The 24,415-nt window shown below is 42.1% G+C and overlaps 1 protein-coding gene across 2 annotated transcripts; it reads right to left on the bottom strand.

Moving 5' to 3' along the window:
• Positions 1-1,170: 1,170 nt before the first annotated feature.
• On the bottom strand, positions 1,171-23,384 carry AFG2B (AAA ATPase AFG2B). Of its 2 annotated transcripts, none has more exons than XM_028706411.2 (9): positions 23,246-23,384; positions 18,963-20,083; positions 17,389-17,574; positions 14,066-14,221; positions 11,321-11,530; positions 9,042-9,269; positions 8,366-8,500; positions 6,584-6,709; positions 1,171-4,009 (listed from the first exon to the last, which is right to left on the bottom strand). In XM_028706411.2, the coding sequence occupies exons 2-9, from the start codon at positions 20,034-20,036 to the stop codon at positions 3,863-3,865; spliced, it is 2,262 nt and encodes a 753-aa protein (XP_028562244.2). In that variant the 5' UTR covers positions 20,037-20,083; positions 23,246-23,384; the 3' UTR covers positions 1,171-3,862. The 2 variants fall into 2 exon arrangements, with proteins under 2 accessions (XP_028562244.2, XP_077774927.1); XM_077918801.1 differs by lacking the exon at positions 23,246-23,384 and adding an exon at positions 21,521-21,545.
• Positions 23,385-24,415: the final 1,031 nt, after the last annotated feature.

Below are 24,415 nucleotides of genomic sequence, written 5' to 3'. Positions count from 1 at the left end.
AGTTCTGTCACCCCCTTTCTCTTCACTTCTCTCACCGGAATCGGTGGTTTATTTTTAAAACCCTTGACAGCTAGGAGTGATGGAGTGGAATGGTCCTTCTCTCTTTTCCGCCTGCAATGCAAAGAGCAATACACCAAGGTGGGCAAGGCTGCTTGTCCCAAGGCGATGTTGCAAGCGAGAATTGCAGAGGCAGCGTTCCATAGGCTGAAAGGAAGCCAACCAAGTTGCTGCAGGGGGAGGATAATATTTTAAGGGATGGGGGCTGCAGAGTATGGGGTGCCCATTTTTGAGTGGCTTTGAAAAGAGGAAGATCAAAGTGTTCTGGGGCTTAATTTACGAGGAGTTGAAAAAAATGCTTGGAATAACTTTTTTAAAACGACCAGAGGCATTTCTGTTAAGCATTGTTGGCAGGGACACCCCGAAGGCCTTTAGGGAGGTATTCTTATATGCATCGGCCGCAGCTCGGACTTTGGTGGCAAAGAGCTGGAAGGAACAAGAAGCCCTGACAAGAATGGACTGGCATTACAAGCTACAAGAGTTTGCTGAAATGGCGCAGCTAACAAATACCCTGAGAGGCAATTCAAAACAAAAATTTATGGAAAAGTGGGATAGATATAAAACATATGTTCAAAAATACAGTAAAGGTTCGCTATCTGTGCTAGCATTTGATTGACGTTGGAGTGAGACTGAGTTGAGAAATAAGACTAAGAGCACATATTGATATAGGAATGTATTAGATAATATGTAAAGAAAAATACAATAATACGAGTACATTCATTTGTAAAAAAGGAATATACAACGGGAAAGACAGGAAGTCTAGTGTGTTGGTATGTATATGATTTTGGGGGGGGAATAGTTTTTGTTTTTTCTCTTTGTTCTTTTTTTGTTTCATTTTTTTTCTAGGTATATAAAATTTGTATATAATTTTTGTATACATGTTGGAAATTATATTATAGTAACTCCTGTAATGTAATATGACAACGTTTACCGATGTTAATAAATAAAATGCAAATTCAAAAAAAGAAAAAAGAAAGAAAAGGAAATAAAGAAAAAGCATGTCTTTTTTCTAATTTTATCATCATCATCATCATCATCATCATCATCATCATCATCGTTCCACTTCCCGTCCAAAAGCAATTTACAGTATAAGAAAAACAACAACAACAATAGTAATAATAATAACAAACTTTTATTTGTATCCTGCCCTCCCCGGCCGAAACGGGGCTCAGGGCGGCTAACATCAATTATATAACATTGGTATAAAATCAAACAAGAATTAAATCACCTCATAAAAACAAGTCAGGATCAAATTAAAATGAGAGCAGTTTTATATACAAATCAGTTACACATACAAAAACATTTTGGCATATTATCAGTACACGATTTACATCTGTATATAAACATATACATGCACTACCTCCCCACCACAAAAAAAATAAAAAGGGTTTTAAACAGCAGCAGCCCATACATAAAACTAATTGCGGCCTCCCTGTGGAATGCCCTCCCATCAGATGTCCAGGAAATATACAACTATCTGACTTTTAGAAGACATCTGAAGACAGTGCTGTTTAGGGAAGTTTTTAATGACTGATGTTTTATCGCTTTATTATTATTATTATTCTGTTGAGAGCTGCCCAGAGTGGCTGAGGAAACCCAGTCAGATGGGCGGGGTATAAATAAGAAATTGTTGTTGTTGTTGCTATTATTATTATTCAGATGCAATACAGATGCCAGCTGAGAAAAAAATATCCGTTTATATAGGTTTGTCTTTAGTGGGCCCAGAAAATACAAGAGAGAACGTGCTTGTCTGATATGTAACGGAAGGGAGTTCCACAGGGAATGCACCACCACAATAAAGTCCCAATTCTGACCTCACTCAGAATGGTTGTCTGCAAGATGCCTTCTGCTGCAGGATGCACTAATCAGTTGGGTACATAGTGAGACAATCCTTCTGGTATTCTGGTCCCAAGCAGTATAGGGCTTTGTATCCCAGCACCAGCGCTTTGCAATTCACTTTGGCCTTGGTAAATGTCCGTACACATAATGCACCAATCTTAATACTGTAACCCAGTATTTGTACCATTATATACTTCTTATTCCCAACCTGCAAATCTCTGTTAGTGATAATAAAATAAATAATAATAATTTTATTATTTATACCCCACCCATCTGGCTGGGTTTCGCCAGCCACTCCGAGCAGCTTACAGCATATTAAAAAAATTGTAAAACATCAGACATTAAAAATTTCCCGATACATACTGGTACCTAATGAAACCAAACCTCCCTTTCCAGCAAAAGGGATTAAATTATTGTTTCCTTTGTTCAAAATAAATCGAGTAAATGAAGAACGCCCCCAGAAATCCACCCTAAACTGATAAAGACCTATTTCTCCTATGTGCTAAGTGAACCTTATAATATACCGGTACTGTACTCCTTTACACAAAACTCCAATATAATCTTAAAGATCTTCAACAGTTATCAGAGACAAGGGGAAATTATATCAGGTTAATTCTTGGTTGTTTTTTCAAAGTTTTTATTTATACTTTTCAAATTTATACATTTCATTAATTTTACAATCATTTTAACATTTCCAAGTTGGACTTCCTTCCTTTCTGCAGTTTCTTAAATTTATTTTTTAGTATCTTCTGCATCTCCAAATTCATTTAATTTGCTCATTTAATTATCTACTTTAAATGTAAACTGCAGGTTATTAAAATAATCCTGCCAATGTTTATCTGTTTGCAATTTATCTGTTAAATGAAAGAATGAAAAAAGGAAAAATCCACACTTCATTACAAAATTGGATACCTTTATTGAATATTATGATAGAAATCAGCTATATTCAGTTATAAAAATTATTTATAAAAACACATTTTACCTTATTATGAGATGATTAAATTATCTATGTAAAAAAAGAGCAGAAATGTGACTGTAATTGACTCTTGGAAGAATTTTTCATTTTATAAATATGTAGAATTTAACAGCACTGTGGTAAATAATACAAGACAAGTTTGACAGCACTTCAAATTCTGGGCACCACTCAGCGTTAAGTCACTCAGTGTTAAGCCAAGATCCATGGCGACAGTCTTTATTGGAACTGGAAAAGCTGATCGACTAGGCATAAGGTAGGCACATAAAAAACCCACAATCTTGGGACCACTCTGAAAATATACTCACAGCATTTTCTTTATATGCACAAGAGGAAACTGGTCCCGCCAGTTTGCTTGGCTGCTGTCCATAATGTCACAAAGAAACCTCTCCCCACAGCATAGGATAAAATTTTTTTTATTCAGTTTCACAATTAAGATTATGACTTGTATGTGAATGTAAATGTTAAGTATATAGGATTCCCTGAAATCTTGGGACTTCTCTCCATGGGTTCCATTACTAATCCGTTTTGCCCTGCATCTCATATTATCCTCAAAATCCTCATTATACCCTAGTTCTTATGAAATCACAAGTGTTTTTCCAATCTTGCCAAGGTTTTTAATTCTTTGCAGTGTTCTCCTAAGTAGCTTATACATTTCCCCCATTCTGTATTAAAGCTTTTGTCTTCTTGGTTTCTAATTCTCCCGGTCATTTTCGCCATTTCGGCATAGCCCATCATCTTTATCAGCCAGACTTCTCTGGTAGGGACTTCTATCCACAGGATCTAAATTTCACTGTAATCCCAAGAGAAACCTCTGTGATGTACATGAGCTGCCTTGAAAAAGTCTGAAGAGGCGATGGAGAAATTTACACTCTAAATAAATGAATAAACAACCACATCCCCTCTGTTGTCTTTACAGATGTGTTGGATTCATTGCCAAGAGTTGTTGGTTATGTCAATGTGGATAATAAGCCCCTACTGTTTTCACAAGAATCATTCTAGATTTCTAAACATTTTTTCATAAAATTCCAGCTCTTCGTTGGTTAGCGACGGTTTGACGATCTCCAAGGATTTTTCAAAATGTTTCTGCTTCACAGGTGTTGCTTCAACTTTGTTCTCTTGCAATGCCAATAAAGCAGCCTAAAAGGTAGGGGAGGAGAAACCAACACGAACAAAGCTTAGTTAATGAACACGACTAAGTAAGGACCAATCATTTCCATATGCCGACTCTGAGTATAAAACTTAACTGACTACCATCCATTATTTCTACTCCAGGTGTGGGATACCTCCAGCTCATGGACCTACTTAGGGTTTCAATTTAACCCCACGAGGCTGTTTTCCCCAAACCAGACCCACCACCCACCTGCTCTGCTCTGATGCCATGTGTGAAATCAGACGTGGGAGACAAACCTGCGGTTGCTAATAATAATAATAATAATAATAATAATAATAATAATAATAATAATTTATTTATACCCCTGCCACTCTGGGAGGCTCCCAACAGAATATAAAAAACACAATAAAACCATCAAACATTAAAAACTTCCCTAAACAGGGCTGCCTTCAGATGTATCTAAAAGTCAGATAGTTGTTTATTTCCTTGACATCTGATGGGAGGGCGTTCCACAGTAATACATCAGACATTAAAAGCTTCCCTAAACAGGGCTGCCTTCAGATGTCTTCTAAACGTTTGACAGTTATTTTTCTCTTTGACATCTGGTGGGAGGGCATTCCACAGGGTGGGCGCCACTACCGAGAAGGCCCTCTGCCTGGTTCCCTGCAACCTCACTTCTCAGAGTGAGGAAACCGCCAGAAGGCCCTCGGAGCTGGACCTCAGTGTCCGGGCTGAATGATGGGGGTAGAGACGCTCCTTCAGGTATACTGGGCCAAGGCCGTTGAGGGCTTTAAAGGTCAGCACCAACACTTTGAATTGTGCTCGGAAACGTACTGGGTGCCAATGTAGGTCTTTCAGGACTGGTGTTATAAGGTCTCGGTGGCCGCTCCCAGTCACCAGTCTAGCTGCCCGCATTCTGGATTAGTTGTAGTTTCCGGGTCACCTTCAAAGGTAGCCCCACATAGAGTGCATTGCAGTAGTCCAAGCAGGAGATAACTAACTCCAAGCAGGAGATACACCACTCTGGCAAGATAGTCCATGGGCAGGTAGGGTCTCAGCCTACGTACCAGACGGAGCTGGTAGACAGCTGCCCTGGACATAGAATTGACCTGTGCCTCCATGGACAGCTGTGAGTCCATAATGACTCCCAGGCTGCGCACCTGGTCCTTCAGGGGCACAGTCACCCCAGCTCATGGACCTACTTAGGGTTTCGATGTGGCCCATGAGGCTCTTTTCCCCAAACCACACCCACCTGCCCTGCACCTGATGCCATGGGTGAAATCAGACATGGGAGAGATATGCCTACGGTTGCCAATGCACAATTGGGAGCCTTAAAATGTGCTTCTGATTGCGCATTGGCAAACGATTAGCTGAGTTGTGGTCAGAGCAAGCCCGCTGGGATCAGCCAGGATATTGAGTTCACAGGGAACTCAGTAGTGCAGATGACCTCTGTTAAGTTGTGGGTGAACATATCAGCCGACACAGCGATTCTTCAAACAGCTCTTGTTTATTCACAGGCCAGGACAGAACAGAACTGAAGGGTTCAGTCAGCCTGCGTATATAGAGCTCCAGTACAAGGTAACTGTAACAATTTTCTAAAACTATCCAATCACTGAACGTCACTTTCGATCCCTTATTTGCATAACTATCTACAGTATCCCCCTGCTGGCCCAGGGTGAGAACTTCAGTACATAACAACCTCTGTCCAAAGTGGGGCATGGAGAAGTCCAGCAGGTTTGAAATTACTGCCTATCAGCCATAGGTGATGACTCCAAGCCTGCTGAATTGGCGGTGTGACCTATTTGCCTGAGGGAATATCCCTCTGGTTAGGTGGTAACTCCAGGCCTTGCTTGACTTTTCTTTTTGCCATGCTGCGAAGGGAAAATTGGTCGCCTGATGTCCGTAAGATAGGTGGCAAAGTGTGGGGGATCCATTTACCCACTCCTGTCCTATGTAATCTTACCACCGGGGGCTGTAACGACCATTGACATGATCCTGTAAGATCTTCTTAGATTAGGAATGGAACACCAGAACGATCTGGGAGCCATTTCAATATACATTGCCCGTGTATATCCTCATGGAAAGCAGTGACCCTCATGCTAATCACAATGCCATGAAATGCCAAAACTGCCCAACCTCCACAAGGTTGTTGTGAGAATAAAGTGTGCGGTGGGGAAGGAGACCCATGAGGTACACTGAAGTTCTTGGTGGAAGAACACAATCAAAATGTAGACGAGTCCAACACAATGGGTCTACTCCAAATACAATCCAGTTGGATTTCACCACTATATCTGCCTCTTTTGAGTTTGCTGACATACTGTATTCTTAATTTGTACCAGATACTAAATTAAATTAAGAAGCCATTTGAATTTCCCAGCTGAGATCTTTGAAGGCAAAAACAATCAAATCACTATAACATCTAATTATTTGCAATGCTAGACTTTGTCTCTTCCTTACAAACACAAACTTCATTTCATTGAGATTTTACTTCTCTCTCAAGCTTACATGAAGCCTTTCCCCCTTAATTAGGAAAAATTAGAACATTTCAGAAAACTCTCCCAAGACTAATTAGGCCTAATTAGGAAAATTAAAAGCCTTACCTCCTTGCAAAGATTTTCAAGGTCAGCTCCAGAGAACAGATTAGCACAAGCTGCTATATCCTCTAGAGAAACATCGGGATCAACGGGAATTTTTTCAGTGCAGATTTTCAAAATAGAAAGCTTTCCCTAATACAAAACAGAAAAGAAAGGGTCAGAGTTACGTATTTGTAAGTTAGAAGGCAGCCAGCTGGGGAGGCTAGCTGAGAGCGGAATGATGTTTTCCTTAATGGATCACACATCAGATTTCAGGAACGGCATAAAATAAATACAGCCTCCCAAAGCAGATAAAGTATTTGCCCATTTTAGACAGCTTCCCAAATTCCCTTATAGTGGCAAAAAGAGCAATAGCAAGGAAACTACCTATAAGGGACATTTATTCCCTGTTATTGATCTTTTCACCATGAAACCTCTGAAAAGTTTCTAATGAACCTCAGACCTCCCTGGAACACAGTTTGAAAGCCAGTATTCTGATGCATTAAAGAAACCAGAGGCCTTTCTCTTGGGTATCGTCGACCAGAGTGTGTTAAAAAGGGACAGAACATTCTTTATGTATGCAACAACAGCAGCAAGAATATTGATTGCCAAGAACTGGAAAACTCAGAAGCTACCCACTGTGGAAGAATGGCAGATGCAGCTGATGGACTATATGCAGCTAGCCGAGATGACCGGCAGAATCCGAGACCAGGGAGAAGAAAGGATGGAAGAAGACTGGAAGAAATTCAAGATCTATTTACAAAAATATTGTAATTTGGCTGAGCGTTGAACCGGATGCCAGAGTAGAAAACAATTGTCTATCACTAAATTAGACTTAAGGATGAATTATATGCTAATCAAAACTAAGATTATGAGTAAAATGATAATTTGTTTGAAATTAATTTAATAATGATGCAAGTGTATGCGGGAGGTGTGGGGGAGTCCTATGTAACAACTGAGAGATGTTAAACGGACAATGATGAATTGTGTTTTTTCTGATGTATGTTTTATGTGAAAATTTTAATAAACATATTATAAAAAAAAAAAATATTCTGATGCATTAAAGTACAAGTCCAGTCTACTCTGAAATAGGTTTAACACTTTAAAAAAAAGAAAAATAACAATTATGATATACAGTGGTACCTCGGGTTAAGTACTTAATTCGTTCCGAAGGTCCGTACTTAACCTGAAACTGTTCTTAATCTGAAGAACCACTTTAGCTAATGGGGCCTCCTACTGCTGCCGCGCCGCTGCAGCATGATTTCTGTTCTCAGCCTGAAGCAAACTTCTTAACCTGAAGCACTATTTCTGGGTTAGCGGAGTCTGTAACCTGAAGTGTATGTAACCCGAGGTACCAATGTACACTGTTGAGTTCAGACAGCACCGAACCATGGACTGGCATTATATCTAAAACTAGGTCAACTTACAAACTATGGTTTGCAAAGGGCTGTCAAACTGGGAACTCACAGCTACTATTTTATTATTTATATCACAAAATTTATGCACCACTTAATTGTGTGTTTGTTGTTTTTGTTTTACAAAGTAGCATGCTAACTGCAGCCTGCTGTTGTGTGTCTCAGAAGGCAGATACATCTTTAGAATGGCACAAACTTGGGAAGCTGAGTTCTAAGTGGATGGAATATGAAAGCAGACAATCAGCTCTAAACCCTGGGTTTAGGGTTTAAATAAAAATTTAAAAGTTTAAAGCCAAGTCTCAACAGGCTTCATATACCTTTTTTTGTGAAAAACGGAATGCTCGGAATTACCTATCTCTGTGGTTTAAAATTCACTTCTGGATTTGTGCCCTACCTTCCGATCTGGAGGTGGAATATAGATGATCTTGTCAAACCGTCCAGGACGCAACAAGGCATCGTCCAACATGTCTGGTCTGTTGGTTGCAGCGACGACGATGACATCTTTGTTGAAAACCTCCTGAAATTCCAGCTAGAAAGTTGGCAAAAATTAAACGCTTGAAAAATAAGCATTTGCACATTAACTGTCTTCTGTCTGCCTACCTAGCTAATATTTATTAAATTTTCTGTTTTACAATTTAAAATATTAATTTTACATCCTTAAGATATCAATGACTTCCCTTCTTCTCTTTCCATGGTTTATTTTACATATCATAAATCCCTGCATATTTTACAAAAACTGTACCATTCATTATTCCATTATTGCATCCATCAAAACTTATTTACACTGTCGAATTTATCTTAATGCTACCAGCGTTTTCAGGTGTACAAAATTATTTCCCATATATTCAATAAACGTTTTCCAATCTTCCTTAAACGTATGTTCTTCTTGTTCTCTTACTCTGTGTGTTAAGTCTGCAAGTTGTGCATATTCTGTCAATTTAAGCTGCCATTCTTCTTAGGTTGGGACCTCGCTCGTTTTACATTTTTGCCATAACAGATTCAGCAGATAGAAATGAGCTCATCTACAAAAGCAAAAGGATGAAAAACATCTCGTTATGAGAATTAGATACCTCTCTATCATTTTCTGTTTGTTCTCGACTGTCATTTTCCAGCTCGGCTTTATTTCCTCTCCTCTCTGTTAACTTCAGCCCAACGCCATCCAATTCATTAAGGAGGACAGAAAGAACTCTCTCCTGGACGCCACGCCCTGTTTTACTGACTGACCGAGATCCCAGGATAGAGTCGATCTCATCAAGGAACACAATTGCAGGCGCATTGGCTCTTGCTTGACGAAATACCTTGAATAAGTAAAATTAAGCGGTGGGTGGGGGAGAAAGGTAGAAAGCATATATCTGTGGAGAATGCATAATTTAAGTCAAATGGGGGGAAGACATGCATTTTTTTCCTATGTTCAGATGAAATGTAAATTCATTTTTGTACAGTGGTACCTTGGTTCTCAAATGCCTTGGTACTCAAACAACTTGGAACCCAAAAAGTGCAAACCCGGAAGTGTTCTGGTTTGCAAACCTTTTTCGGAAGCCAAAAGTGCTCTGTTTTGAGTGTTACGCTTCCGATTTGAGTGCCACACTTCCGTTTTGAGTGTCTGTCTGTTTTTGCTATTTATTTTGCATTTTTGTGGCTTTTTTTGTTTTGTTTTCGTGACTGTGTGGAACCCAGTTCAGCTACTGATTGATTGTGTGACTGCAGTACATTGTTTATTGCTTTCGTTTTATGGATCAATGGTCTCGTTAGATAATCAAATTCATGTTAAATTTCTGTTTTAGGGATTGCTTTTATAAGTGTGGAACGGATTAATCCATTTTGCATTACTTTCTATGGGAAAGTGCGCCTTGGTTTTGGAACGCTTTGGTTTCAGAACGGACTTCCAGAACGGATTATGTTTGAGAACCAAGATAGCACTATACTTGCTGAAGCCAAATATACCCACTCTGATTTGTAGGAGAGCTTCTTTTGCATGATATAAAGATCTCAGAAACTTGCTCTGCAGTAACTCAAAGCAAGGCTTTTGGTGTGGCTGTCTCTGTTCTGTGTTTCTGTTGACCTTCGACAGGCAACCACAATCTGCACTTTCACGAAACAACTGAAGAATTTATATTTCTGACAGGCTTTCCCTGCTGGATAAATAGGTATTTACCATGAGTGTCTATTTTGTTATGGTTTTATTTATTTATTTACTTACTTAGCTTTTTATTTATTCTTTTCAAATTTATACATTTCATTAGTTTTACAATCAATTTCACGTTTCAAAATTTGACTTCCTTCCCCCTCTTTCTGCAGTTCCTTAAATTTATTTTTTAATATTTTCTGCATATCCAAATTCATTTGACTTGCTCATTTAATTACCTACTGTAAATATATACTCTTAAAAGACTGCAGGTTATTACAACAATCTTGCGAATGTTTCTTTCTGTTTCTGTTTAACTGTTTTTAATTCTCTTATGTGCAAATTGCCTTGAGGTGGTTGTTTGGAAGGTGATTAATAAACTACCACCAACAATTTTTAAAGGCATAAAAAATCAGCCCTGCCACACTGAGAGATAAATAGAAATCTGTGAAAAAGGCTCAATACAAAAAATTAGCATCAAGTTGAAAGGTACTTCAATTAGCATGGCTTGTCTAAAGTTACGATGTATACAGAGTGAGATGGTAGCCTTTAATAATGAAAGTATAGACATAAAATATAATGATGATGATAATAATAATAATAATAATAATAATAATAATAATAATAATAATAATAATAATATATTCCCCACCCATCCAGCTGGGTTTCCCAAGTCACTCTGGGCGTCTCCCAACAGATTATTATTATTAATAATAATAATAAAAGTGATAAAAGATAAAACATTTAAAACTTCCCTAAACAGGGCTGCCTTCGGGTATCTTCTAAAATTCAGACAGTTGTTTATTTCCTTGAAATCTGATGGGAGGGCGTTCCACATGGTGGGTGCCACTACCGAGAGGGCCCTCTGCCTGGTTTTTATGTTTAACTGTTTTTTATTATCTCAAATTATCTTATTCTGTGGACATACTGTCACCTCAGATGCAATAAAGTCGGCATAATAAAATGAGTTCTGTGCCTGCGTGCTCTTTCCTGCCTTCTCTACCACATTGTAACAGAAAACTTAAACCATTTCTGAAACCACCACTTCTTCTTGTACCCAAACCAGGAAGCCAAAGTTTAATCTCAGTCTATCAGCCACAATATAAAACTAGAATCTAGCTATGGGTTATTAAAGCCGGGTGGCTAGGTCTGAACCGGCCAACTATTTAACATGGTCCATTTTCACCCAAGGACTGTAGACTATGAGGAGAATAAAAAACAAACCTGAGACAAAATCTTCTCCGAATCTCCAACGTAAGGCGAGAAAAGGTCGGCGCCGCTCACAGACAGAAAGGAACAGTGACAGCTTGTGGCTGCTGCTTTTACAAGCGTAGTTTTGGCGCAACCTGACGGTCCGTACAAAAGGATGCCCTTCGGGCGGGCAAGCCCCATTCTCACAAAAGCCTCTGGGAATTTTATAGGCCATTCAATGCTCTGCAAATAGAAAAAAGCCGCAGAAACTTCCATTAATTCCTTATAACATTAGATAATACAAGGCAACACTGAATGGGGCAACTGTGCCCCTGAAGGATCAGGTGTGGAGCCTGGGAGTCATTCTGGACTCACAGCTGTCCACGGAGGCGCAGGTCAATTCTGTGTCCAAGGCAGCTGTCTACCAGCTCCACCTGGTACGCAGGCTGAGACCCAGCTGCCCACACATCGCCTTGCCAGAGTGGTGCATGCTCTAGTTATCTCTTGCTTGAACTCCTGCAATGCGCTCTACGTGGGGCTACCTTTGAAGGTGACCCAGAAACTGCAATTAATCCAGAATGCGGCAGCTAGACTGGTGACTGGGAGTGGCCGCTGAGACAGTATAACACCAGTCCTGAAAGACCTATACTGGCTCTCAGTACGTTTCTGAGCACAATTCAAAGTGTGGTGCTGACCTTTAAAGCCCTAAATGGCCTCGGCCCAGCTGAGATGGGAAGCCCAGCCAGATGGCGGGGTAGAAATAATAAATTGTTATTACACCTGAAGGTACGTCTCCACTCCCATCATTCAGTCTGGACACTGAGGTCCAGTGCCGAGGGCCTTCTGGTGGTTCCCTCCCTGCGAGGATTGAGGTTACAGGGAACCAGGCAGAGGGCCTTCTTGGTAGTGGCGCCCGCCCTGTAGAATGCCCTCCCTTCAGATGTCAAGGAAATAAACAATGATCTGACTTTGAGAAGGCATCTGAAGGCAGCCCTGTTTGGGGAAGTTTTTAATGTTTGATGTTTTATTGTGTTTTTAATATTCTGTTGAGAGCTGCCCAGAGTGGCTGGGGAACCCAGCCAGATGGGAGGGGTACAAATAAATTATTATTATTATTATTATTATTATTATTATTATTATTATTATTATTATTACAACTTCAGATCACTGTACCTGTCACCCCACAGTGCTACACCCACAATCCAGAGAGAAATAGCTTTCTGCTAAACAAATATCATTCCTTGTTTTTAGTTTCCTTTAAGACTTTGAGCTGATAACTTTCTCCGCATTCTACACTCAACTGCACTGAGCTTTGGGGCCTTCTCTGCAGTGGCTCCCCGTCTGTGGAATGCTCTCCCCAGGGAAGTTCACCTGGTGCCTTCATTATACACCTTTAAAGGTAAAGGGACCCCTGACCATTAGGTCCAGTCGTGGCCGACTCTGGGGTTGCAGCGCTCATCTCGCTTTATTGGCCGAGGGAGCCAGCGTACAGCTTCCGGGTCATGTGGCCAGGATGACTAAGCCGCTTCTGGCGAACCAGAGCAGTGCACGAAAACGCCGGAGCGGTACCTATTTATCTACTTGCACTTTGAGGTGCTTTCACACTGCTAGGTTGGCAGGAGCAGGGACTGAACAACGGGAGCTCACCCCGTCATGGGGATTCAAACCGCCAACCTTCCGATTGGCAAGTCCTAGGCTCTGTGGTTTAACCTACAGTGCCCCCCGCGTCCCATTATACACCTTTAGGCGCCAGGTAAAAACATTCCTCTTTAACCAGGCCTTTGGCTGATTGATATCCGATGCCCTTTTAAAATGTGTTGGGGGTGTTAATTGGGTTGTTTTTGTTTTTATTATGTGTTTTGTGTCTTTATATTGCAGTTTTATGTTGTAACCAACCTGAGACCTGTGAGTATGGGGCAGTATACAAAAATTTAATAAATAATAATAATAGTTGCTCCTTATGGCATTTCTAGTCTGGTCCCAGGTTATGGTCCTGAAGGCAGTAAACCAGCTTGCAGAGGGAAGTCCCTCTCCACCCCATTCTCTCTGCCATGTAGAGAAATAATTCTCACAAAACTGACAAAGCATTTTGAACCCTCTAAATAAGCAGGGGACGCGGGTGGCACTGTGGGTAAAAGCCTCAGCGCCTAGGGCTTGCCGATCGAAAGGTCGGCGGTTCGAATCCCTGTGGCGGGGTGCGCTCCCGCTGCTCGGTCCCAGCGCCTGCCAACCTAGCAGTTCGAAAGCACCCCCGGGTGCAAGTAGATAAATAGGGACCGCTTACTGGCGGGAAGGTAAACGCGTTTCCGTGTGCTGCGCTGGCTCGCCAGATGCAGCTTCGTCACGCTGGCCAAGTGACCCAGAAGTGTCTCCGGACAGCGCTGGCCCCCGGCCTCTTGAGTGAGATGGGCGCACAACCCCAGAGTCTGTCAAGACTGGCCCATACGGGCAGGGGTACCTTTACCTTTATCTTTAAATAAGCACAAGGAACGTGTGGTCCTCTGGATACTGGTGGATTCAAACTCCCACCAGCAGCATCAACAATGGTCAGGATCTAACAACCTCTTGGAGGGCCACCGTTTCCTGATTCCTGGTTTAAGAAGTCATCTAAATCTGGCTACAATCTTACATGCTATTTTGTCTCTACATCAGTAGTGCTATAAACATCTCCCCAAGCTCCATACAGGGAGAGAGCTGAAAAAGTGATAAAGTAATAATTGCAGAATCCAAGACCTGTGAAAGTATAGCCGCCCTTGAAATCCGTCTCTGTAACGCTACCTGTTTTAACTTGAGTTTCACATCTTCAAGGCCACCAATCTGATCCCAGGCGACGGGCCTGAAGTCTGCAAGCCCAACTCCACTTCGAACAGAGGACGGACAAATCTTTTTCAATGCTTCACGGAAGTCCGACATGTGCACTGTGTCAATTGAATCCTGAAGAAATGTATGTAGAAGCAGAGAAAAAAAAGGTTTGTTTGCTTTTATTGTCCCAAATCCTGAAGTCACTCACTCATGAGAAGTCTTAGCAGCCCTGCCAATGAACAATCAGTCCGTATATCTGGGTCCACAACTTACATTTATATACTGCTTTCTGACATGGCACCCAGAGCAGTTTACAGTGGCAAAATACTAAAGCAAATAAATGATATAAATTGTAGGTGTAAAGGTAAAGGACCCCTGAAAGGTTAAGTCCAGTCAAATGTGACTATGGGGTTGCGGCGCTCAACTCACTTTCAGGCCGAGGGAGCTGGCGTTTGTCCACAGACAGCTTTTTGGGTCATGTGGCCAGCAGGACTAAACCACTTCTGGCGCAACGGAACACCGTGACAGAAACCAGAGCGCACGGAAATGCCATTTGCCTTCCCACTGCAGTGGTACCTATTTATCTACTTGAACTGGCGTGCTTTCGAACTGCTAGGTTGGCAGGAGCTGGGACAGAGCAACGGGAGCTCACCCTGTCGCAGGGATTCAAACTGCCGACCTTCTGATCGGCAAGCCCAAAAGGCTCAGTGGTTTAGACCACAGCACCACCTGTGTCCCCACTACTAATTGTACAGTTGGACAGGGAGGGGACAGTTTGACTGGAGCTGTCTCTAATATTGTCTTTGCCTGTTTGCCTCATTTTCCCCTTCTTTCCCACAGGGCAGATAGTGTCTGTTACAACATTCAAGTTATAATGTTTTACAACACTCTGATTCTACAGAGACGTGCAACTCTGCTATGCTATCCAGGAGCTTGTGATAACATAGCTACAGAGGCCTCCTAGGGGAAGCAACTGTGGCTATGTGATATTAATAATTACTAGCAACCTAGCAGCCCAAAATCATACCAGTGCAAGTAGCTAAACATGTAAGCAGATAGATAAATAGGTACTACTGCGGTGTGGCGATCACACAGGGTCTCCAGATGTTTCACCATCTATTGATCCCTGTGCCACCACTTTATTTCTTGCTGCCACCACCCAGGCCCTACCTGGAAAAAATACTGAGTCCAGTCAGGGTTAAACTGGAACATAAACTTCTGTTTATTTATTGCAGTTTAATAAGTGTGTGGTTTCATAAACGGTATCGGTCAATTACAATCATGGGGTGCCTATCCAGACCTATAACTTCCGCTACCTGCTCTCACTCACTAAACCACCTCTCAGATATTTACTTGTCTTCCTAGCTCCTAACTGTTCCTGACTCAGCTTATTTCGCTACACTAACTCAACCTACCCACAAACTCTATCCCAATTCACTCCCACCCCAACCAACCACCCAGCCAACTCTCCCCTTTGCCCCTCCCAGAGCTGGTTTTATAGTCCCTCTCACTCCACCCCCCTGGGTTCTGATTGGGTAACCTGTTTAACTATTTCACCTTCAGCTCTCTCATATGTTAACGTCACATGCAGCGGAAAGGTAAACAGCGTTTCCGTGCGCTCTGGTTTCCGTCACAGTGTTCTATTGCACCAGAAGCAGTTTAGTCATGCCGGCCACATGACCCGGAAAGCTGTCTGTGGACAAACGCCGGCTCCCTCGGCCTGAAAGCGAGATGAGCGCCACAACCGTAGTCGCCTTTGTTAGGACTTAGCCATCCCAGGGGTCCTTTACCTTACGAGCAAAAATACCCATTGTGGAGTGGGGGAACTGAGAAAGGTCCTGTGAACTGTAGAATCTGGGTCTGTTCAGTGGGATTGGCCAGGAAGACCGCCTCTCCCGGACACCCAGCTCAAATTTTCTCTCTGACACTGTAACCCTGTGTTTATAGAGATGGCAGGAGCAAAGTAGGCACCTATAACCATATACAGTGGTACCTCGGTTCTCAAACGTCTCAGTTGACAAATGTTTCGGAACCGGAACACCGAAAACCAAGAAGTAAATGCTTCCATTTTCAAATGCACCTCGAAAGTCGAACAGCTTCGCTGCGTATTTTTCAATTTTCTCAATTGAATTTGCAGACAGTCCTTTGTGCCTCAGTTTTCGAATGTTTTGGTACTGTCTTCCAGAACGGATTACGTTTAATAACCAAGGTACCACTGCACTGCTAATCTCAATGTAGCAATCATTCCTCAATCCCTGATAGCAGCTCATTTTACTTTGTGCTCTAGAATGTAATGGGGATCACTGAGAAATGAGCTTGACTGTGAATGTCTCGGCCTAGGTTGTGTTCCTTGGCCATATTACAGGGTGTGAAAGGCACAGATTCCAGAAATAGGCACATATATGATATACCACCGCACACAGAGTGGATCTGCAACAAAACATTGCAGTGCAGTGTATTGCTTCTCATGATCCCAGTTGCTCCCTTATCTGCCACCTCGAACAGTCAGTTGGTATTCCATGGCCACTGTGCAAAGTTTGGAGAGTCCCCTTCTTAGGGTTTTCCTCGCCAGATATCTTGTACTTTTGCAAAGCTCAACAATTTTGGGGTCTTCCTAAAAAAACAACTCATCAACTTTCGGGGTGTGCTGGTTGTTACTTTTTGAAATATGGCAACCCCCAGTTATAACCCCTTCCTGAGTTTGGGTGGTGTCAGTTAATGGTACCCACTGCCTGAACACCAGAAAAAGAGGGAATGGTACATATCAGGTAAGCAGAGTTCAACCACTGTTGCTGACTCTGTGATGGGCAAACAAGTTATTTCCAGTGTTATCATCTCAGTCTCTTCTGCATCCCAGGTGTGTGAATCATTGATATCTAGTAAATGTGGGTTACACAGTGACACAGACACTCAATTGCACCTGTAGAACTGACACGTCCCCCAAGCTGGTTCCCCACCCCACCCTAGACGTTGTGCGGGTGCAGCAACTCAAAACAGGCAGCCCTGTTTAGGGAAGTTTTTAATATTTAATGCTGTATTGTTTTTAACACTTGATTGGAAGCCGCCCAGAGTGGCTGGGGAAACCCAGCCAGATGGGCGGGGTATAAATAATACATTATTATTATTATTATTATTATTATTATTATTATTGCAAGCTATGTCTATTTGCAGCCACAATGTCACACAGGATAAAGCTGTTGAGCATTTAGCCCAATGCGCGGCAGGGGGAAGAGTGCATGGGAGGAGACCTCCCCAGTGCACGAAAATATTCTGGGCTGACATCTGAAATAACTCCTTACCGAAGAGACACGAAACACAGCCTGCATTGCAGCCTCTCTGCAGAGCGCCGTAAGGTCAGCTCCAACATAGCCGGTGGTTATTTCTGCAAGTTCAAGCAAATTAACATCGTTCGACACAGGCATGCCAGCAGTGATCAGCTGTAGAATAGACCTCCTTTGCTTCATGGTCGGCGTCCCGATTATAACCTAAGAAAAGAGCAAATATAAAGAAATGTGTTACCATCTTGGTGTATCCTGGCAATTCACAACCTGTATTAATGGTAGGCAACGCAGGGCTTATCCAAAGCAAATCTCAGGCCAATTTAGAGTGCAAAGGTATCGATCAGGAATGGGCAATCTCTAGCCTGACAGGTGCCGTGGGACTCCAACTCCCATCATCCCTCCTCGCTGCATAGATTGCCTGGGGCAGATGGGAACTGTAGTCCAGAAAAAATATGGAGGAATGACGGTTCTGCAACCATGCGTTAGATGGGCAGAACTAAACCCCAGTCCTGAGTTTCTTCAAAATGTTCTTCTCCAACTAACTCAGATGGCTTTAAAAGACACCCTCCAATGTCCACATGAGCAAATTCTGCAAAGTAACCCCAATGTGTAAGTGTCTCCGTAAAATTATTTATCACCCCGTTTTCCATCATTCCAACTACGGGGTAGGACTGGAACTGCCCATTTCTAAATATTACCACTTGGAACAAAAGAAGACTGTGAAATGTACTTCTGTACTTCTGAAAATGGGCCAGATGATAAAAGAGTTCTCTTGCAGGAACTACAACTCTACAGTCCTTTGAGGAAAGCCATGACACCCCAAGGTCATTGAGAGGGCTCCCTTTTCTTTCTATAATTTTTATCAAATTTTCTGTTTTACATTTTAGAATACAGTGGTACCTCGGTTTTTGAGCATCTCGGAAGCCGAACGCTTGGGTTTTCGAATGCCTAAAACCTAGAAGTCAATGCTTCCGTTTTCAAACGTGCCTCAGAAGTCAAACGGCTTCCGCTGAGTTTTTTTTTAAATTTTCTCCACTGCAGACCGCCCTTTGCGCCTCGGTTTTCAAACATTTCAGAAGTCAAACAGTCTTCTGGAATGGATTACGTTCGAAAACCAAGGTACCACTGTATTCATTTAAACAACCTTAAAATATCAACGACTTCCCTTCCTCTCTTTCCATGGTTTGTTTTGCCTAAGATAAATCCCTGCATATTTTACATAAACTAAACCATTAAGTATTCCATTATTTCATCCATCAAAACTTATTTTCACTGTTGAATTTATCCTAATGTTGCCAACATTTTCAAGTGTACACAATTTCCCCCCATATAATCAATAAACATTTTCCAATCTTCTTTAAACGTATGTTCTTCTTGTTCTCTTATTCTATATGTTAGGTCCAGAAGCTGCGCATATTCCACCGGTTTAAGTTGCCATTCTTCTTTAGTTGGGACCTCGCTCGTTTTCCATTTTTGGGCTAAGAAAACACGAGCTGCAGTAGTAGCAAAAAATAAAAAATAAAAAGGGCTCCCCCTTCCTAAATGAAGCAGTAAACAGCAATCACAAGTAACTAGATATAATTTACAATCACCTCTCGGTCCAGTCTGCCTGGCCTCCTAAGTGCAGGGTCCAGGGCATCGGGTCGATTTGTCGCCGCCATGATCACTATGCCATTTTCTCCCCCGATGCCATCTAGAAGAGTTAGCAATTGAGCCACCAGACGATTTTCCGGGGCGTTACTTGAACTTCCCCGTTTAGGACACAACGAGTCGATCTCGTCAATAAAAAGAACAACCGGTCCTTCGTCGGACAATTCTCTTGCTTGTTCAAAAACTCGCCGCAAGTTCTCCTCGCTTTCGCCGGGCCTCGAACCGTAGATTATAGGGCCGTCGATGCAAAGGAGGCTGGCACCGATTCCCCTGGCGACCGATTTCACCAGAAGTGTTTTGCCCACTCCTGAAGGCCCCACCAAAAGCACTCCTCTAGGGACAGAAAGGCCCAGCTTCTGGAAGGTTTTCGGAAAACGCAAGGGCAAGTCGATCATCTCTTTTAAGGAGGTGCTGGCGTCGTTCATGCCCGCCACCAGGATTTTGGTGCTGTCCTCCGTTGAACTGTTGTGCCAATCTAGTGTGACTGCCTCTTTGACAGTTACACCAGTTTTGAGGGTTACCAAACCGGCTTCTTCTGCGGTGGTAGGCTCCATGGACAATATTTCAACACATGCCAACGGACTGCCCGGAATTGGCGCAAAGGTAACGACGTGATGGGGAGAAACGTAGGCCTTTCTCAGAAGTTCCCTAACCACGTTCTGCACCATGGTTTTCGGAGTGGATTTTTTCAAGGCACGGTTCTTAAAGATGGCTTTGACTGTCACTCTCCTGAGCTTGCAAGAAGGCAGGAGCTTCAATTGGTCCATGCTCACGGTGAGATTTTGGGGCCAGCACTCCTTTAAGCCCAAAGTTCTGCACTTGAGATCGACCTGCAAATAGCCATCGGCCAAATCGTGCCTCGGCCAGGCGGTACAGAGACAGCTGCCAGTAGGGAGGGTGATCTTCACCGGGGAGCCCAGTGTGGCACCCAGGGCAGAGAATATAGCAGGCCCCAGCCTGCACCTTTGGGTGCCTTCATCTTCGGGAACCTGCGGCAACAGCTTTAACAAAGCCATCTTCACGGCGAGCCGCTGGGTTGCAAATCATACGCGCAGATGTTTCTCTGAACAGTTTAGAATGAAGAGGAAAAAAGAAAAGAAAATTAGCTGATTCTATTTAACAATAGTGTGAGCGGGTTTTAGGAAGGGGGGAAATAGATTTCAGGGAGAGGTGCAAGTTTCATAGAAAGGTTCAAAGTTCTTGGATGCATTCAAGAATAAATTACAAGACAGCCATACAGTGGTACCTCGGGTTAAGTACTTAATTCGTTCCGGAGGTCCGTTCTTAACCTGAAACTGTACTTAACCTGAAGCACCACTTTAGCTAATGGGGGTCTCCTGCTGCTGCTGCGCCACCGGAGCACGATTTCTATTCTCATCCTGAAGCAAAGTTATTAACCCGAAGTACTATTTCTGGGTTAGCGGAATCTGTAACCTGAAGTGATGTAATCTGAAGCGTATGTAACCTGAGGTACCACTGTACATCTGAAGAGACTTTCTGTTATCATTCCATACATAAAATTTGCCTGAAAAAGAAATACTTTTCTGAATCACAGAATGTGAAGGGGTCTGCCTTTCCTGAATAGTTTATCTAAGACATGGATGGAGGACCTCAAACTGAGAGGACCAATGGCCCTCCAAGCCTCTTTATATGGCCCTCAGACAATTCCTAGCCCCAGTCCTTCTTCCCAGGCCACATCCTTCACCTGCTTTACATCCTCCCCAAGTTCTTTTGCCTGGCTAGAATGTGCCCTTGACCCCCGATTGTACAGTGGTGCCCCGCAAGACGAATGCCTCGCAAGACGAAAAACCTGCTAGACAAAAGGGTTTTCCGTTTTTCGATGCGCTTCGCAAGACGATTTTCCCTATGGGCTTGCTTCGCAAGACGAAAACGTCTTGCGAGTCTTGCGATTTTTTTCTCGCTCCCCCCCTTTTCTAAGCCGCTAAGCCGCTAATAGCCTTTTAGCCGCTAAGCCTTTAATAGCCGCTAAGCTGCTAATAGCGCTAATCCGCTAATAGGGTTGCTTCGCAAGACGAAAAAAACGCTAGACGAAGAGACTCGCGGAACGGATTATTTTCGTCTTGCGAGGCACAACTGTATTTTTTGCTTGCCAGGACACAGGAGAAAGAGGGATCTAAGAATGTATGTAGAAACAGGCCTACTGTAATAAATAAATAAATAAATAAATAAATAAATAAATAAATAAATATAATATAATTTAATTTAATTTAATTTAATTTAATTTAATTTAATTTATATCCCACCCATCTGGCTGGGTCTCCCCAGCCACTCTGGGTGGCTTGCAACATATAAAACACTAAACATCAAACATTAAAAAACTAGGTATCCTATACAAGCAACATGCAATAAATCAATAAAAATCAATAACAATAATAATAACCAGTTTACAGTTATACCCAAATTAAAGTAACCACCAACCCCAACTAAACATTTAACCAACATCAACCCAACAAAAATGAAACAGAGGAACCAAAATTACCTTTTACAAAGGTAAAAATTACTGTTCCACCCACTTTTGCTTCTGGGCATGTATCCCCTGGGAGGTTGCCTATTAGGAAATGTAGCCCTTAGAAGTATGTGTGTGTGTGTGTGTATATATATATATATATATATATATATATAGATGTGTGTATAAATGTGTGTGTGTGTGTGTGTGTGTGTGTGTGTGTGTGTGTATACACACACACACACACACACACACACACACGGTAAAATAAGATGCTTATATGATCTATATTTATATATGCTGCACATTTCCTCTACCAACATAACCAACGTAGAGGCAGCAGCGTTCACTTTGAATCTGCTGTGAAACCCCTTTTAACTACCAATTCACAATTCACAAACAAGAAAAGTTGGCCCTTGGATACATGCAGAAGACCTTCCCCTTGTTGTTATGGGCAGCCAGCTGTCGCAATATGGGGGGCAAGAGGCCGCAATTTCTAGGTAGCCTTAGCAGGCCTTTTGTTGACCCAGCCAGTAGTTATAGGAAGCCCATAAAGTCCATTGCTAGAGCCTAGGCTTTTCATACAGAAGGTTACAAGTTCAATCCCAACGAAAAGCACCAAGTAGCTGGAGAAGCATCAGGAGAAGCTGCTGCCAGCCAGAGTAGGCAATGCTGGCCTACATGGAGCAATAGCCCAACAATGGCTTAAGCGGCTTCCTATACTCTTATCTTGGAACACGGGTGGCGCTGTGGGTTAAACCACAGAGCCTAGGGCTTGCCGATCAGAAGGTTGGCGGTTCGAATCCCCGCGACGGGGTGAGCTCCCGTTGCTCAGTCCCTGCTCCTGCCAACCTAGCAGTTCGAAAGCACGTCAAAGTGCAAGTAGATAAATAGGTACCGCTCCGGCGGGAAGGTAAACGGTGTTTCCGTGCGCTGCTCTGGTTCGTCAGAAGTGGCTTAGTTATGGTGGCCACATGACCCGGAAGCTGTACGCTGGCTCCCTCGTCCAATAAAGCGAGATGGGTACCGCAACCCCAGAGTCGGTCACAACTGCACCTAATGGTCAGGGGTCCCTTTACCTTTACCTTATACGCTATCTTCCAACACACAAACTCAATTCTGAAAGCAAAATGCTCAAGGATAGGTACGCAATTATTTCATCAAATTTATATCCTGCTTTATTGCTTTTTTAAAAACCCAGTAAACACAAAGGAATAAACACAAAGGAACCCATTCCCAGAGACAGGCATCCCAAGCCATTCATGAAATACAGCCACAATAAGCAACATTTCCCAGTTTAATTTCTAAAAGCATGAGTGTCTGCAGGATTTTTCCTCAGGTGGGAGATGGAGATAGATACACCCCCCCCGTAACTGAACTAAGACTTTCTAATTTCTTTATTATGCATTTTATATTCTCATTTTGTTCTGTTTTTTCTGTCGTGAGCTACGCTGGGCTATTCGGATGAAGAGCAAGATACAAATTCAATACCTAATTAAGATGCGACCATTGCTCTAGCTGGCATTTTAGGGCAGCATTGGGATTAATGATAATTATTTTCCATTAACTTGCTTCCCCATTTATCTGGTGGGATTTATGGATGCGGCTGAGAAATGTGAATAATTAAGCATTATTTTAGAAGGAATAAAATAAAGTTGAAAGGCAGGCAAGTTTCTGATGAAACAAAGGAGAAAAGCGCCCGCATATCTCAGGTAGAGATATAATAAGGTATAATAAGACTGCAGCCTAAACACTCACCAGGCACCAGCGACTTGTCTTAAAGGCAAAGGCATTTTCTCCTTCTTTGCAAGCAAGCAAAGGGAAAGGGGGAAGGAAATGGTACAGTGCAGCCCGCTAATTGGCTAACAGGCCTGCCAATCAAAAGAAGTCAATCAGATGAACCCTTGGAGCGCGTCGCTTTTCCTCCGGTCCCATCGAAAGCGGATGTGGAGTGGAAGGTTCCAATCAGAGAACGGGGGTGGTGGTAGTAGTGGGTGGGACAAAGGAAAGAGGAACAGGCTTCTGGTTGGACGCTGGGTGGCGCATAGTTGCAAAAAGGGAGGTGTCTATTTTATTGAGAGGAGCTTGGGAGCAGTTGTGTTGGGCAGCTGTGTGAGGTTAATTTTTTTTTGGTGGGGGGGACTTAATTTTTGCAACTTTATTCAGTGAAAATATGTTTTTGGGTGCTATTATTTTTCAGACTGCACAGCATTCAGTTTGGTAAACCTAGGTCGTATTAAAAAGCACATAACTGTTCTCTGAAAACCAAAGAATTTTAATTTTATCTTCTGAAAATGTCAAGTAATGCTTAATAATAATAATAATAATATATGCTCTTATGAAAGTGCAGGTTATTACAATAATCCTGCCAATGTTCGTACCTGTTTATAATTTATCTCTAAATATTAAATCATTTCCACTCTTTTATTTAAAAAAATGTTATCTTGATTTCTTATTCGTCCGGTAATTTTCGCCATCTCTGCATATTCCACAAGTTTTTGTATCCATTCTTCATTTGCTGGGACTTCTGCTTCTTTCCATTTTGGGACTAGTGACATTCTTGCCGCTGTAGTATATAAGAGTATACATTTAAAGTAGATGAAAAAGTGAGCAAATTAAGTTAATTTGAATATGCAGAAGGAATTAAAAATAAATTTAAGGAACCGCAGAAAGGGGGGGGGAGGAAGTCAAGTTTTGAAATGTTAAAATGATTGTAAAATCAGTGAAATGTATAAACCTGAAATGTAGAAAAAAATTAAAATAATAATATAAAAAACCTGCAAGTACTTGGCAATCATTTTAATGATTTCTATGCACTTTTGCACAGATTTTACATACTAAGCAAAATAAATTACATAAGTTGCACCCAAATATCTTTTGAATTCCCAAGTCACGTTAAAATGTTTTATACCCCTCATTTTTGGCATT

Source organism: Podarcis muralis, chromosome 14 (assembly GCF_964188315.1).
Source record: "Podarcis muralis chromosome 14, rPodMur119.hap1.1, whole genome shotgun sequence".
Lineage (NCBI taxonomy): Eukaryota > Metazoa > Chordata > Lepidosauria > Squamata > Lacertidae > Podarcis > Podarcis muralis.
The sequence above is the reverse complement of the archived record's forward strand: the minus strand, read 5'-3'. Positions and strand labels throughout refer to the sequence as shown.